This window comes from Hakea prostrata, chromosome 3 (assembly GCF_041222555.1).
Source record: "Hakea prostrata isolate BN-2017 chromosome 3, UWA_Hpros_2, whole genome shotgun sequence".
Taxonomy (NCBI): domain Eukaryota; kingdom Viridiplantae; phylum Streptophyta; class Magnoliopsida; order Proteales; family Proteaceae; genus Hakea; species Hakea prostrata.
Genome location: NC_142602.1, coordinates 26,614,215 through 26,627,967, shown reverse-complemented (window position 1 = coordinate 26,627,967; position 13,753 = coordinate 26,614,215). Strand labels below are relative to the sequence as shown.

General features: G+C 39.5%; 2 protein-coding genes across 7 annotated transcripts in view; one reads left to right on the top strand and one right to left on the bottom strand.

The window, feature by feature from the left end:
* LOC149021922 (uncharacterized) overlaps positions 1-8,114 on the top strand; it is a 79,049-nt gene extending 70,935 nt beyond the window's left edge. For all 6 annotated transcript variants that reach the window (XM_089150123.1, XM_089150122.1, XM_089150121.1 and 3 more), the window contains 7 exons: positions 173-1,097; positions 1,291-1,514; positions 2,406-2,510; positions 3,013-4,455; positions 4,916-5,593; positions 5,753-5,966; positions 6,309-8,114. In XM_089150123.1, coding sequence (XP_089006249.1) covers positions 173-1,097; positions 1,291-1,514; positions 2,406-2,510; positions 3,013-4,455; positions 4,916-5,593; positions 5,753-5,966; positions 6,309-6,883 — 4,164 coding nt within the window. In that variant the 3' untranslated portion in view covers positions 6,884-8,114. The remainder of the gene's footprint in view (positions 1-172; positions 1,098-1,290; positions 1,515-2,405; positions 2,511-3,012; positions 4,456-4,915; positions 5,594-5,752; positions 5,967-6,308) is intronic.
* Positions 8,115-8,228: 114 nt separating this feature from the next.
* PAL1 (PHE ammonia lyase 1) lies at positions 8,229-11,397 on the bottom strand. Its single transcript, XM_089150124.1, has 2 exons — positions 10,803-11,397; positions 8,229-10,121 (listed from the first exon to the last, which is right to left on the bottom strand). Exons 1-2 carry the CDS (start codon positions 11,198-11,200, stop codon positions 8,369-8,371), a joined length of 2,151 nt encoding a protein of 716 aa, XP_089006250.1. The 5' UTR covers positions 11,201-11,397; the 3' UTR covers positions 8,229-8,368.
* Positions 11,398-13,753: the final 2,356 nt, after the last annotated feature.

The window sequence follows — 13,753 nt, the reverse complement described above, 5'->3', positions numbered from 1 at the left end:
TTAGTTTCATCACTTCATCACCTTGATTAATTGTGTTTTGAACAGAAAAAATAAAAGAAAAGAAAAAAGGATTGACTGTGTTGACTAATTTCAGTTTTTAGAGTCTTCTTTCGTTTACGTGGTTCTGTTTCATTTTTAATCATTATTCGTTGATGTCTTGGTTATATGACAGTCACTTGGTGGATCTAGGCTTGGAGATATTCTGGATGACTTTCTGCGTCAAAGATTTGGATTGGATTCTTATGAACGTGTCGATGGATTGGTCAGTTCAAAGAAGAAGCAGGCTGCAGTCAACATGTTTAACAGTAGGGAGAGAGGGAGATTTGTGTTTCTATTAGAAAATCGTGCTTGCCATCCAAGCATTAGACTTTCATCAGTGGACACAATTATTTTGTTTGATAGTGATTGGAACCCACTGAATGATTTAAGAGGCTTGCAGAGGATCCATATTGATTCACAGTTTGATCAGCCAAAAGTATTTCGTTTATATACATCTTGTACTGTTGAAGAAAAAATTCTTAGTCTTGCAACGCAGGATATATCTCTTGATAGCAATATACATAATCTAAGCCATAATACTTGTCAGACACTGCTTATTTGGTGTGCTTCCATTCTATTCAGTAAATTGGATGGGTTCCATGGTGGTACGACCACAGTTTCAGATTCAAATATTTTGTCCAGTGAGCCATTCATGAATGCTGTAGTGGAGGAATTGTTTAGACATTTACCCCACAATGCTGAAAGTGAAAAAAACAACTGGTTATTCGTTTCAAAGGTTAAACAAAGTGGTGCAACCTATTCACGGGATATTCCTTTACTTGGGGAGAGTGAAATGCAGTTGGTGGGTGAGGAAGCACCCCATGTTTTTTGGACAAAATTACTGCAGGGAAGGTGTCCTCGCTGGAAATATTTGTCTGGGTCATCTCCTAGGGTACGAAAAAGAGTACAGTATTTTGAGAAGTCACCAAGAAAATCAGACATTGATGGTGATGAGGTTACACAGAAGTGCAAGAAAGTAGCTAACAATACTGCCAATCCATTCTCTCACACGAATCGGGTAGAAAACAAAAAGAAATTACTTGCTAGGGGCAAGGAAGGTAAAATTGCTGATGCTACTGTAGTTTCACATAGTTATCATGGAAATTCCTCCATTTTTGTTTGAAAGACCATCATTTTACTGGGGGCACAATGAAGGAGTGTATTTACAACAAATTTAGCTTTATATTGTTATAAGTTTTTGCCCGCATTTCTTGTTCACCTTGTGAAACTGAACCATTGTCTTTCCTGCAGGAACACCTGTCGCTCAAGCTGGCAATGAATTTCAATCCTTGTCAAGATCAGCTGTTATGAGTGATAAAAATCATGTCTGCTCGATGCAAAATGGAATCACAAGTGTATCCGATACTCACTTGATTAAGAATGATGAAAGAAGAAAACTACATGATGCTCAGAAGAGTCTTCATCTGTTACTAAAGCCAGAGATATCAAAACTCTGTGATATCCTCCATCTTCCTGTATGGATATTATAAACTCTGTGATACCCTACATCTTCCCGTATGGATATCATAAATCCAAATTTTACACTTGTCTTTTTTCCATAGGACCTGTCATCATGTTATTATTATTTGCCTGTTTGGATGGATATACTCATCTACATTGAAGACTTCTTCCTTTGTTTAAAGGATGTTTCTTTAGTTAACAATTTTAAAATTTAAAACTCAACACTAGAAAGCATTGATGCAACTATTATCAGTGGCTATTTCTGTGTCTCTGCTCTATTTACAGCTTTGCATCTCTTTGGTGAAATTCATGACTCTAATCAACCCCTTGATTCTTGTGTTTGTATTTACCGTGTCTGTCTAGGTTCTTCCATTTGTACCATGTCACTTCTAGGTGAGTCAGTATGGGACTTCCTTGAACATGACTAAACATTCTCACTTGGTTTTCTATCATGTCAATAGGTGGTGCATTGTTTGAACAATTAAAATTTTTGATTGCCTCTTTTTTGTTGGCCTTGCTACCAAATAGATTTTTGATAAGTTTTTGCTTCTTTGTGCAATTTTTAGCGATTCAAAGCTGCCTCATTTGTTCTGTTTTTCGATAATTTTAAGACATCAATTTACTTCAATGTTCTTACTGACAGTTTTTGGCTTGAGGTTCATTCATCTGCTATAAGTTTGAAGTGTGTGTATCTTCTTTTTAGTTTTCCCCCAAGTTGCATATCTGTAAATTTTCAATTTTGTCTAAAATGCATCTGCTGTAATTACATGCCTCTCTTTTTCTTTTTTCTTTTTTTCTCTTTTTACCTTTTGGTGTTTGGTCTTGACCATTCATTGCTTGTTGACAGGCTGACAACTTGTAAACTATAGCTATCTGATTTCATTTATTTCCCAATTTAAATGCAGGGGTACATAAAGGTTATGGCTGAAAAGTTTCTTCAATATATAATGAATAATCATCATGTCAATAGAGAACCAGTGGCCATATTACAGGCTTTTCAGATCTCTGTGGTTAGTGGCTTCCACTCTAGTTGGTGCTTACTTTTTCTGTGCCCCTTAATTTTTTGTTCTTATGAAACCATGTTAGTAGCTGTTCTTTCATCTGATTTCTAGTAACTTTACTGTTCCAATCTTGTTTTTAAAAATCTGATTCTGTCAATTAAAACTCATCAAATGGTGTTTTTTTTTTTTTTTATTGTTAGTGCCTATCCTTCTTCATGGAAAATATCATTATAGTTAAGCATTTTAACATTTTGCTGAACTTCGTAATATATTCCTCAGGCAAATGCTTCTAGAATCTCAGAATGAAATTGCTGATGAAACGATTAATTGGTTAAGTAATTTCATTTAGTTTCAGTGGAATCATTTAAATATTGAGGCTTGATCCAGCTCCTCTCATTGGTGACCAAGTTCCAGTCTCCTGGTCCTTCGGCACAGAATGTTATACACGTTCTAAAATAATTACATTCCAAATGAATTATAAGTACCTCAACCAGTTTTGTGCTCTTTCCAGTGTTGGACAGCTGCTGCTTCATTTGAACATAAGATTGACCACAAGGAATCACTTGAACTTATCAAACAGCTTTTAAATTTTGAATGCAAGGAGGAAGAGGTCGAATTTATTTATTCAAAGTTGTGGATGCTGAAGAAAGCGTTTTGTATAGAAGACAGTTCATCAAGAATGAAAAATGTTTCAGAAATCCTCTTGTGTGCTAGCTCTTCCCAAAAAATGACATCTGTGCTGGAAGAGTTGGGAGGAAAGATTGGAGATAACTCTGAGAGTTGTAACTTTCCTCAACATGTTCCTACCAAGGAGGAGCAGGCAACTGATTTTGATAATACCAGTTGGTCAGAGAAGAATGATGTCCTGAATATTAGCCAATTCAAGAAAATTTGTGCCAAGAGGACAAGGAAGCTCCTCAGGAAGCAACAAAAAGAAATTCAGAGATTCAATGAATTCAGACAGAAGGAAAAGGCAAATCTGGAGAAAGAGCTAACAATGAAGTTGGTTCTTATCCATGCTTTAGATGAACTCATCTCCATTAAATTAGATAAGATGAAGATGGCGGAGGAAGATCATGCAAAGAAGATAGAAGAGAATAATCGGCGCTGGAAAGTACTCAGGGAAAATCTTGAGGCTTTGCAGCTATTGGCAAGGAATGGGGAGAAGCAGATGAAGGCTTATTGGTTGGCACAGGCAAAGTCTGGGGAATCAATTGAGCAATTTGCTAAACTTCCTTTACTAGTTTCTGGGTTCAATCTGGAAGAAATGATGGCTTCTGAGCTGAGTGCCACTCAAATTTCTGGGCCTAATTCAGGAAAATCTGATCCAAATATAACATTTCCATCAAAGCAAGGCCAGAGTCTACCATATAAAACCATAGAGGGCAGTGGAACGGATGCTACTCTTGTTGTGCAGCCTAACAGAGAGGATGGTGTGGTGAATGCTGTTGTTGTTCCATTTAATGGGGACAGTAACAGAATAGGTGCTATGCTTGACATGCAGCCTAATATAAAGGATGATGGAACAGGTGCTGCTGTTGCCTTGCAGTCTAATGAAGATAGAAACAGATTAGATACTATACTTGGCATGCAGCCTAGTAGGGTGGATGGTCGAGTTGGTGCTAATAGCATTGTCATGCAGTCTAATGGAAATAAAAATGAATTAGAAGGTACTACTGCTATGCATCCTACAGGAGTCAATGTTACCGCGCAGCCTCATAAAGACTTCAACAATGGAAGCGATGCTGCTTCTGGCGTGGAGTCCTGTAGAGAGGACAATGCAATGTATGCTATAGCTCCGGAAAGGGAATTTCTTGCTGGACATGAACAACACAGTAGGGCACATGGTGCTGACATAGATTTGAGTTCCATGGAGCCAACTCAGATTGTCTCACATTCTATAGCTCAGCCACATGTTACCATTGCCCAGAACAGTTCATTGCCATTGGATGAGGTATATAGTTGTCTATATGCTATGCTTTTCTTTCTTTCTTTTTTTTTTTTTTTTTTTTTTGGGGGGGGGGGGGGGGGAAGATGAATAAATGAATTCATTACCAAAGTCCCAAAGGGGAAGGAAAAGGAAAATGGCCAGTATTCAAAATGTGGAACCTGTTGGTCTAACCATCAAAATTTGGTTTTAGCAGTTGGTTGGTTTTAATGGGTGCAACCCGCCTACGCCATATTTGAGCTACTGTGTCAGTGCACTTCTTTGACCTTGTGCCTAATTAGATCACGTGTCCATGTTGTGGATGGTTTTATTATCGAGGGGTTGGGCAGGGGCAGGTTGGGTTTTGTTAATTATTGTGGTGGATTATTGTGCTTCTGTACACGGTTAAATGCAGTAATATAAATAATATCTTGCTTTCATGAACCATTCTTACTGCTTTGTATGTTGTCATTTACCTCATGTTCAGCATTGTGAGCCCATAGAAGCTACAGTGCAAGATAAAGCTGCTCCAAGTTGTGAAATGCAAAATTCTCCCAAAAATATTCGGGTTCCATCACATCATCTGGCTGATGTTTTTCCTCCTGATGATCCTAATCATGATACATCTGTCATGGAGTCTTTTCAACAATTGCCAGTGCTTTTGTCTACAGATCCACCCTCAACTGTGTGTGGTCAACAAGATGAATCTGTAATGGGGAGTCGTCATGTGACAACTAATGAGGACCATACTTCCAACCAACAGGGTCAACTTCAGGAACCACTGATGGACAGTCTGGAGGAGTTATCTAATCACTCTGATTTTACACCACTAGTTGAGGACCACTCTGAGCCCTCTCACTCTCCTCAGCAATCAATCTCCCCTTTGCCGCTGCACCTGCCTGTGGAAACGTCTTCAGTTGGAAGTGGGGCTTTGGCATCAGACACTAGCATGACCACTCTTCCGGGGTCCAGTAATTGTCCACAAATTGTACAATTAGCTGGAAGTGGTGCATGTTTGTCAGCTACAGGAGGTGTGGGAACTGTTCAAGGATCTAGTAACCATCAACCACAAATTACTGTTGCAACCCAAGTGTGTCCACTTCAACGTGAAATAGAAATATTACAAAAGGAAAAGGAGCAGGCCATCAAATCTCATGGAGATCTGGTTTTACCTTGACTTATACTTTTTTTTTGTGGTTTTGTTTTATTTGTGGTTTTGGTTTTGTTTTTTGCCTTTTTTCCCCCTTGTGTGCCAATATTGTCTTCTAAGAGGGAAGTGATCCCTGATTCTAATCCTTTCTGTTGAATGTGCTCTTCTAAGTAGAAATTGCATCTTGAATCTGAATGCGAGAAGGAGATACAAGATATTCGTGGCAAGTATACTGCTTTGCTTCAGGAGGCTGAGAGTACACTGGTGGAGCACAGAAAGGCACAGGATGCAAACTACAACAAAGCTTTTATGAATTGGATGTTGGCCCAGGCATTCAGATCCAAATTCAGCGGGCAAAAGGCATCTGGGGTACAGGAACTGCAGCAAGGTAAGGAACCTACTTCTGGACCTCACTTCTTGAACTTTAATTAGTTAGTTTTGTAGGATGCGTCAGATTAATCATGTTTAATTTGGGCTACCGTTTTGAGTACAACTTCATTACTTATTCATCGGTAGTCTAAAAGGTTGGTAAAACTGTTGACAACCAAACCTATTAACACAGTCAATTTCAGATTCAACCCTTTCATGTCGATGAGGCTCTATGTATGTGGGAGAGCTAGTTGCCAAACATTACCTTATGTATTGACATGAATGCTTGGTAAATGCCATGACTTCATGAATGGGTTTAAGTAACCATGCTGATGGCTAACATATATGCATTCTCTTTCAGGGATGTCTACTAGTTTCACGCAGCGGTTATCTCAGCTATCATCACACCAACATGCTCAGAGGCCTGCCCCTTTGTCTAGTACACCAGCCGCTCAACCATTGCCGGTGGCCCACTATTCATTTGTACATCTCTCAAGTAACCTTGCCAGACAGCTCAATAGACCTGTTCCTTTAGCAAGGAACTTTCAAGTTACTGGTGAACAACGAGCCCCAGCCCCTCATCTTCAGCGCTTCCGACCTTCCACATCCATGTCAGCACCAAGTATCCAGCCTCATCCTCAAACCATTCCTAATCAACAGGCACTTGGTAATGCTGCTTCCACTTCTTTAGTGGTTCCTCAGCTGGCATCCCAAGTTGCTACTCACTCATCTCGGCCTTTTAGTAGTAGTCAGCAACTAGAAACTGCAGGAGGTTTGGAAGGTTCCAGTGGCCCTTCTTTGTCATCTTTGGAGCTGCAATTGGATGTTGGCAACCACCTTGGCGTGAAGCCGCCAAGTCTTTTGCGGCCTCTTTCAGACTTGGGTCCAACCTTGGATGCATTGGACCTATCTGAACCCACCACATATGGTAGGTAATTTGCAGGGTACTACTCCATCGACTGGTCTACCGGCAGATATTTGCATTTCTGGTAATGATGGTAATGACTAACTGGAGGATGATGAATTCTGTTCCAAGATGACGGTACACATGGAAAGTGACGAGGCCTCATCTTGTGTCTCACATTTTGGGTATAAGATGTCCATTTTGTGTAATATGTTGTAACATGCTGTATAGTCGCAGTATCTTACTCTTTAATTGGTCCCTGGAAATAGTTTCTGAACTTGGCAGTCCTTAATCCTGTGAAAATCCTTTGATCTCTTAGTAGTGTTGCTTATTCTGGTATTCAGAGCTCATTTGTTGGAATATGATTCTCAAGCATTCTATCCCCTGTAAGAATATACAATGCCAGATTGAGTATTTTTCACTACTGTGGCATTGATGATCTGCAGATTTTCTGAACCAGTGCATGCGGTTGGGCTTGGTTTAGGTTTAGCTTTTACCTGTGAGAGATGTAAGTCACTGCAATCTTGGATCTGTAATATATCAGACAGGCACACCTCAGTCACCCTTATTTATTTCTGTCCTCCCAAGAAAATTTTGTTTAAGAAATAATCCCTTGGAGTTGGGGCAAAGTGAAAAGTCCACATCCTCTACCCAGATGGAGAGGAAAATTCTGATCCAAGTGTTTGGATGTTTTGACATATTAAAAATGAAATCCCTGGTGATGGAACTATAGATATCTTTTGGGTCGGCAAGCATTTGTTCATCTTAGAATTGTATCTATATGTTTGATAAGCAGTTAGATTCAGATTTGGATAATTAGTTATTGGATCGGTTGACATCATGTTAGAATTTTATTTGGTTAGATTAAAATATTTTTTGTTAAAAAAAATATAGTATTTTACGTTTTAAATGGGATCTCACAATTGACATTTTGAGTTCATTATAGTTGAACCAATTAACCCTGTTGAATTCACCTTAAATCCCATAAATTATCTTGGCTAAACTATGGGAACACCATTAGCCTAAACATTTTTTTTCCCCTCTGAATTGGTTCATAATCATCGAAAACCATTCTTTTAGTAATGACAATCAGCAATTAGTAATCAATAGTTTATCATATCAGAAAATTATTGAGTATCTAATAAACTTTCTGTAAAATTCTGTGAGATATCAAATTGGATTCGAATAACGATTTTGCTTAATGAACTCGAACACAAAGAATCCAATCCGTTTACAGGTCTAAATATGTATAGGTAGGCAAGGCTCCATAGAAAATTTAGTCCCATTGGTATAAAAATTGAGGAAAACAAGAGGAACTTAGAGAGCATTTTTCTAGCTTCTTTAAGTTCGAGAAATCGCAGAGACATGATTCTAACAAACAGAATAAAAATGTCGTAGAATTTAATAGAAAACAAAAGATGGATTACATTTTCGTAATAGTTGCAGAGAGAGAGAGAGAAGAAAGATTATTAGAAGTAAATAAACATCCCATGAAAGCAAATTCCCAGCTTCCTCCTCTAGCAGATTGGAAGAGGTGCTCCGTTCCAGTCCTGGAGACACTGGAGAAGAGGATCGATTATCTTGCCCTGACACATTGCCGTGAAAACCTTGTCACAATCTTCTCCAGGTGACTTTACTTTCTCCCCTGTAAGCAATTCAGTTTTCAGCTCCTCCCTCACAAACTTATACAATGGGTATGATCTGCATTCCTCGATCGCATTTCGAATTCCTGCATTTCCGCTCTCCACCGCGCTTCTCGCCGCTTCCACATCTTTTGGAAGAATCGCCTTCAGTTCCTCCTCGAAATCGTTGATCTTCTGGAAGATGGAAGTGCTCGCGTTCTTCTCGCTCTCGCCGTTCTTCAATGCGTGCTCCACCAGTACCTGTCTCAGCTTCTGCATCAATGGGTAGGTGCCGCTGCAAGGATCGTCGATGTAAGCGAACACGTATTCCCGATCTACCACCTTGAGGAGATCCTTCTCACAGAACCTCGAAGGGTGAAGCTCTCCGTTCACACCCATGGTTAAAACCCTCTTCGCCACTTGGCTCACCGTGTTCTTCACTGTATTCCTTAAATTCTCTTCCAAGTGTCTCAGATCGATGGCTTGGCACAACGCAACCAAGAATGTGGAAGACATGAGCTTCAAGATCTCCACTGCTTCTGCTGTTTTCCTGGAAGAGATGAGACCCAATGAATTTACGTCTTGGTTGTGCTGCTCTGCGCTCTGGACATGGTTGGTTACTGGGTTTGCCAAGAACTGAAGCTCTGAGCAGTAAGAAGCCATGGCGATCTCTGCACCTTTGAATCCGTAATCCAAGCTAGGGTTCCGGCCACCGGAGAGATTGGAAGGAAGACCATTGTTGTAGAAATCGTTCACCAACTCGGAGAACTGAGCGAACAAGAGTTTTCCGATTGACCCGATTGCCAAACGGGTATTATCCATGGATACTCCGATCGGGGTACCCTGGAAGTTGCCACCGTGGAGGGCCTTGTTCCTTGACACGTCGATCAAAGGGTTGTCGTTCACCGAGTTGATCTCACGCTCGATGGACTTGGTGGACATTCTGATCACTTCGATCAGTGGGCCCAGCCATTGTGGTGATGTACGGAGGGCATAACGGTCTTGTTTGGGTTTCTGTAAGGGGTCGACCTCGTGTAGCTTTTTCGCTTCTCTAACGTAAGCGCTGCCGTCCAATATGTGCTCCATGATGGCAGCTGCTTCGATCTGACCGGGGTGATGCTTCAGTTTGTGGGTCAGATGATCTGTGAATTCTGGTTTTCCTTGCATCACCTCCGCAAATATAGCTGACAGCACTTCAGCAAGGACGGCTAGGATGTTAGTTTCGAAGAGGACCATCGATGCCAAACCGGAACCCACAGCTGTACCGTTGACGAGGGCTAGACCTTCCTTGGGTCCCAGCTCGAAGAATCCTGACCGTTCCAGTCCGGCAGCACGGAAGGCTTCAGCAGCATCGAGCCATTCACCATCTGGGCCCCTTGCTTTGGAGTTGGGACGGCCTGTTAACAGCCCTGCGATGTAAGATAGAGGGACCAGATCTCCTGAAGCAGTGATAGTTCCACGGAGTGGCAAGCATGGAGTGATGTTTTGGTTTAGGAACTTGGTTATGGCTTCCATTATTTCGAACCGGATACCCGAGTAGCCTTGAAGGAGGGTGTTGATCCGAACCAGCATGGCTGCCCTTGTGGCCGAGTGTGGCAATGTGTGGCTTGACTCCAACCCGTTTCCAAACACTCCAGCATTCAGGAACCTGATCCACCAAGAAACAGAGTCAGTACAAATTCTCACCATCTATTCGGGTTGACCCGAATACCATTTCCACTTCAGCTACCATGTCTAATCGAAATTGACTAACCATTGGAATATAGTTATTTGGAATCTAAGCTTGTCCAAACTGAAAACAAACCAATTAACTACCCAGCTAGGCAGGTAGGGAGGTGTTGTTGATCCAAGACCCAAATCCGAACCCGGGTGAGCTCTAATTAGGTGGCACCTACTTCCTACTTCCTACTTCCTACTTCATTCATGAAATTCTTCCCCACCAATCGAGAAGCCAGAAGCCAGAAAGAAGGGATTGAGAAACAAGAAAACAGAGGCGCAGCTAATAGTACCTAACAAAGAGTTACTGAAGCTAGCACAACAAGATAAAATCATAAAACTAGAAACGATGGTATTAAATGCCAGAATAAGAATGAAAAATGTCGGTGAGAAATAAATGTAGGAGATGGCAACTTATGGTTCTGATTGAACCAGAAGAAACCCACCTACTTCTCATCCGCCTGTAATTATTTACTTGATCATGGTCATGCCAACATGTCAAGTTCTGGAAATCAAGTTAATTTATTGGAAAGGAAACAGAGGAGGCTTGGATTTGATTGGTCTGGGAATTGGGTAGTAATTAATTTTCAGTTGAACGCAAAGAGACACACACCTGATGAGCTCCTTCTGAAGCGCAGCTCCTTTGTTGGTTCTCCTGTGTGAAGTAGCACCAAACCCAGTGGTGACACCATAGCTGTCCGTGCCTTTGTTCATGCTCTCCATAACCCAATCACTGCTTGCCTTGACACCGGCCCTTGCCGATTCAGAGAGCTCCACCGTGACACCACCATCATCATGTGCGGCAACTGCGGCCACCTGAGCTATGGTGAGGCTCTCACCACCTAATCTCACGATGGGCTTACGGAAGTCGCTCACCATACGTTTCACCTCATCGAGATGGCTTCCCTTAAGAGACTCTGCAGCAATCACCCAGTTCAAAGGATCTTTCAGGCACAAATCATTCTTCATCACTGAAACGTCCCCATTTCCGCTCTGGTGTGCGAATTCCATCTCTTATTTACTTGGGGGGGGTCGTTTGATGAGTGTAGCTCAGACCCAAAAAGGGAAAGAAAAGAGCTGGAGGTTGGTTGAAGATGGGTTTGAATCTCTCTGTCGTGTAAGGAAAGGAAATCCAAGCAATGAAGGCGAATTTCCTGAGTTTTGGTGGGCTGCGTGAAGAGCTTTAAATAGAGAGAGAAGTCTCGTGCTGTGAATTGTAATGGGTGGGTGAAGGAGGACAGGAGGTAGAAGGGAACGAAAGGGGTTAGTTGAAAACGTTTTGGAACCGTAGGATCTTCATGAAATTAGAAGGTGAAGATGACACCACGTGGGAACATATGAGGACACATCAGACGTGGATTCTTACTCGTCAAACATGGGGATTACAGCTAAACTCAGGGTTGGTGGGAAGAGAATTTTTGAGTCTTGAAAGACCACGAAAGCACAGCGTCATTTCGTCCTTCCTAAATTCCAGACCGGAATCGGGTGAACCGGTTGAACCAACTCTGGTCGAATCCTCATATAACCAATTCAGATTTCAGACTTTAGTCTTTACTTTATAATTGTGAAATAAAAATTTATCTAAAAGGAAAAAAAAAAAAAAAAAAAACTGTTATTTCCAGTTTCCTAACACGAAATTGAGAGGAAAGCTCACTTAAAAGCTTGACCATGAAATTTCTAAATAGAAGTCAATATAATTCTAGAAGAGGAAACTCCACTTCCCCATTTTCCTACTTATTTCCCAGTTCTTTCTCTTGGATTCTTGGTAACACTGAATCTTACAATTGAATTTCCTCCAGGATTTGGAATTTCCAACCCTATTCACTATAATTTCCAAGAAAAATTCAAGATACTCTCAATTTTTCTAAGGGTAATATTTATAGTTTTGATACCAACAAAGTCATATTAATTTTGAATTATACCTTCCTTTAAGGGTTTTAAAGTTATTAATTATTTCTACCTTCTTCCTCCAAACTCCCACTCTCCTTCCTTGCAATCTCTCCTGCATTGGTATAAAATCTCCTTTATTTTTCATTTCCTATTTCAATTCTACATGCTTTTGTTTTTCTTTTTCAAATTTTTTCAGGGTTTCAATTTTTACATTATGGGTTTCAGTGTTCTTGTAAGTGAAGCTAGTTCTAAAAATGCTTAATAAAAACTTCCACCATTGAAGTAGAATTTGGAATCACATTCCAAACCAGAGTTCTCAAACTTCACTTTTTTTTTTCATGGCAAAAGAGATGCCTTGAATTAAAACCATAAATTTACCTCCTTAATCAGAGATGTTCACCAATAGCATAAAACAAGAGATAAAACAAGTGAAAAAGAATAAAGCAAGCCTTAGCATATCTAAAGTGGAATCATGTCAAAGGAAATTCCTAAATATGGTGATGAAAAAACTATATCTCAAACGTGAATTTTTTTTTTTTTTAATCTAAATATTTAGTTATTAATTTATCTTATTGTTTTGAAGGATTGATCACACATTTTAACTTTTCTTTCTTACAAGTTTTTTTTATGCTTATTGTTCAATTCAATGCTACAAATCTTTCCAAGTGAGAAATCTACCAACCCATATCGGCATATTGCGTCTCTAATAGTCTTTGTTGGGTTTGGTTGGTAAGAAAACATTTTAATATTTCCGTCCAACTTTTCATTTGCCAACCATTTTTCTTCTCTTTTTTCTTTTAAAAAATAACTATCTAAACATATGTTATATATTTGAATCTTTGATATAAACATGATAAAACTCTTTTAACCATTAATATAATAACAAAAAATATACATGTAAAATCTAGCATAATATTATAATAGAAAAAAACTGATTAAAATAGATCTATATAGTTAATACCATGGAACAATATATCGCCGAATTTCGGTGAAATATATCAGTAATCATTGAACTGAAAAGGGCCCCCGAAACAAGATTGGCGGGATATCGCCAATTTTTTGCAATATATCGCGATATATCGGAAAATATCTTCTTCTTTTTTGTTGCAATTTTTAGACGATTTCTCTCACGATTCTATCCCGATGATTCAAGACTCAAAAGTTAATGTGTTAAATGTAATTAGGAGGAGAATCTACATATAATAATTTATAGATATGAAGACATTTTATAGCAAAATCTTCAAGATTAATGAGCAATCTTACCAACCATATTCTAGTGATTTAGTCCTCAAAAGTCAACATGCCAAATGTGGTTAGGGAAGATTATATACATAAAATAATTTATGGAAACAATTTAAATTATGAATGAAGTTTGTAATAGAATATTTAGAGTGAATGGATATCATTCAAATTATGTTCGAATGATGTAGGCCTCAGAAGGTAATATGTTAAATGTGGTTAGGTAGGAGAATTTAAATGGAAGAATTTATAAGAAATAATTCAAATTTATCACATATTTGCATTAAATTCGGATATGCATCAAAATTATTGACAAAAAATACCTAAAACTGGGAACAAATTTTTCCAAATGGGGGGCAGCTAACCGGGCGAGATGAACGAACTTTCGTTCATTAGTTAATACCAATTCCAATAAATTAAAGTGAAGTTTGTGAA

Coding starts and splice junctions, on each gene's coding strand:
- PAL1 (XM_089150124.1), bottom strand. CDS start 11,200: ATGGAATTCGCACACCAGAGCGGAAATGGGGACGTTTCAGTGATGAAG. Junction 10,122..10,802: donor CTTCAGAAGGAGCTCATCAG/GTGTGTGTCTCT, acceptor TTGGTGGATCAG/GTTCCTGAATGCTGGAGTGT.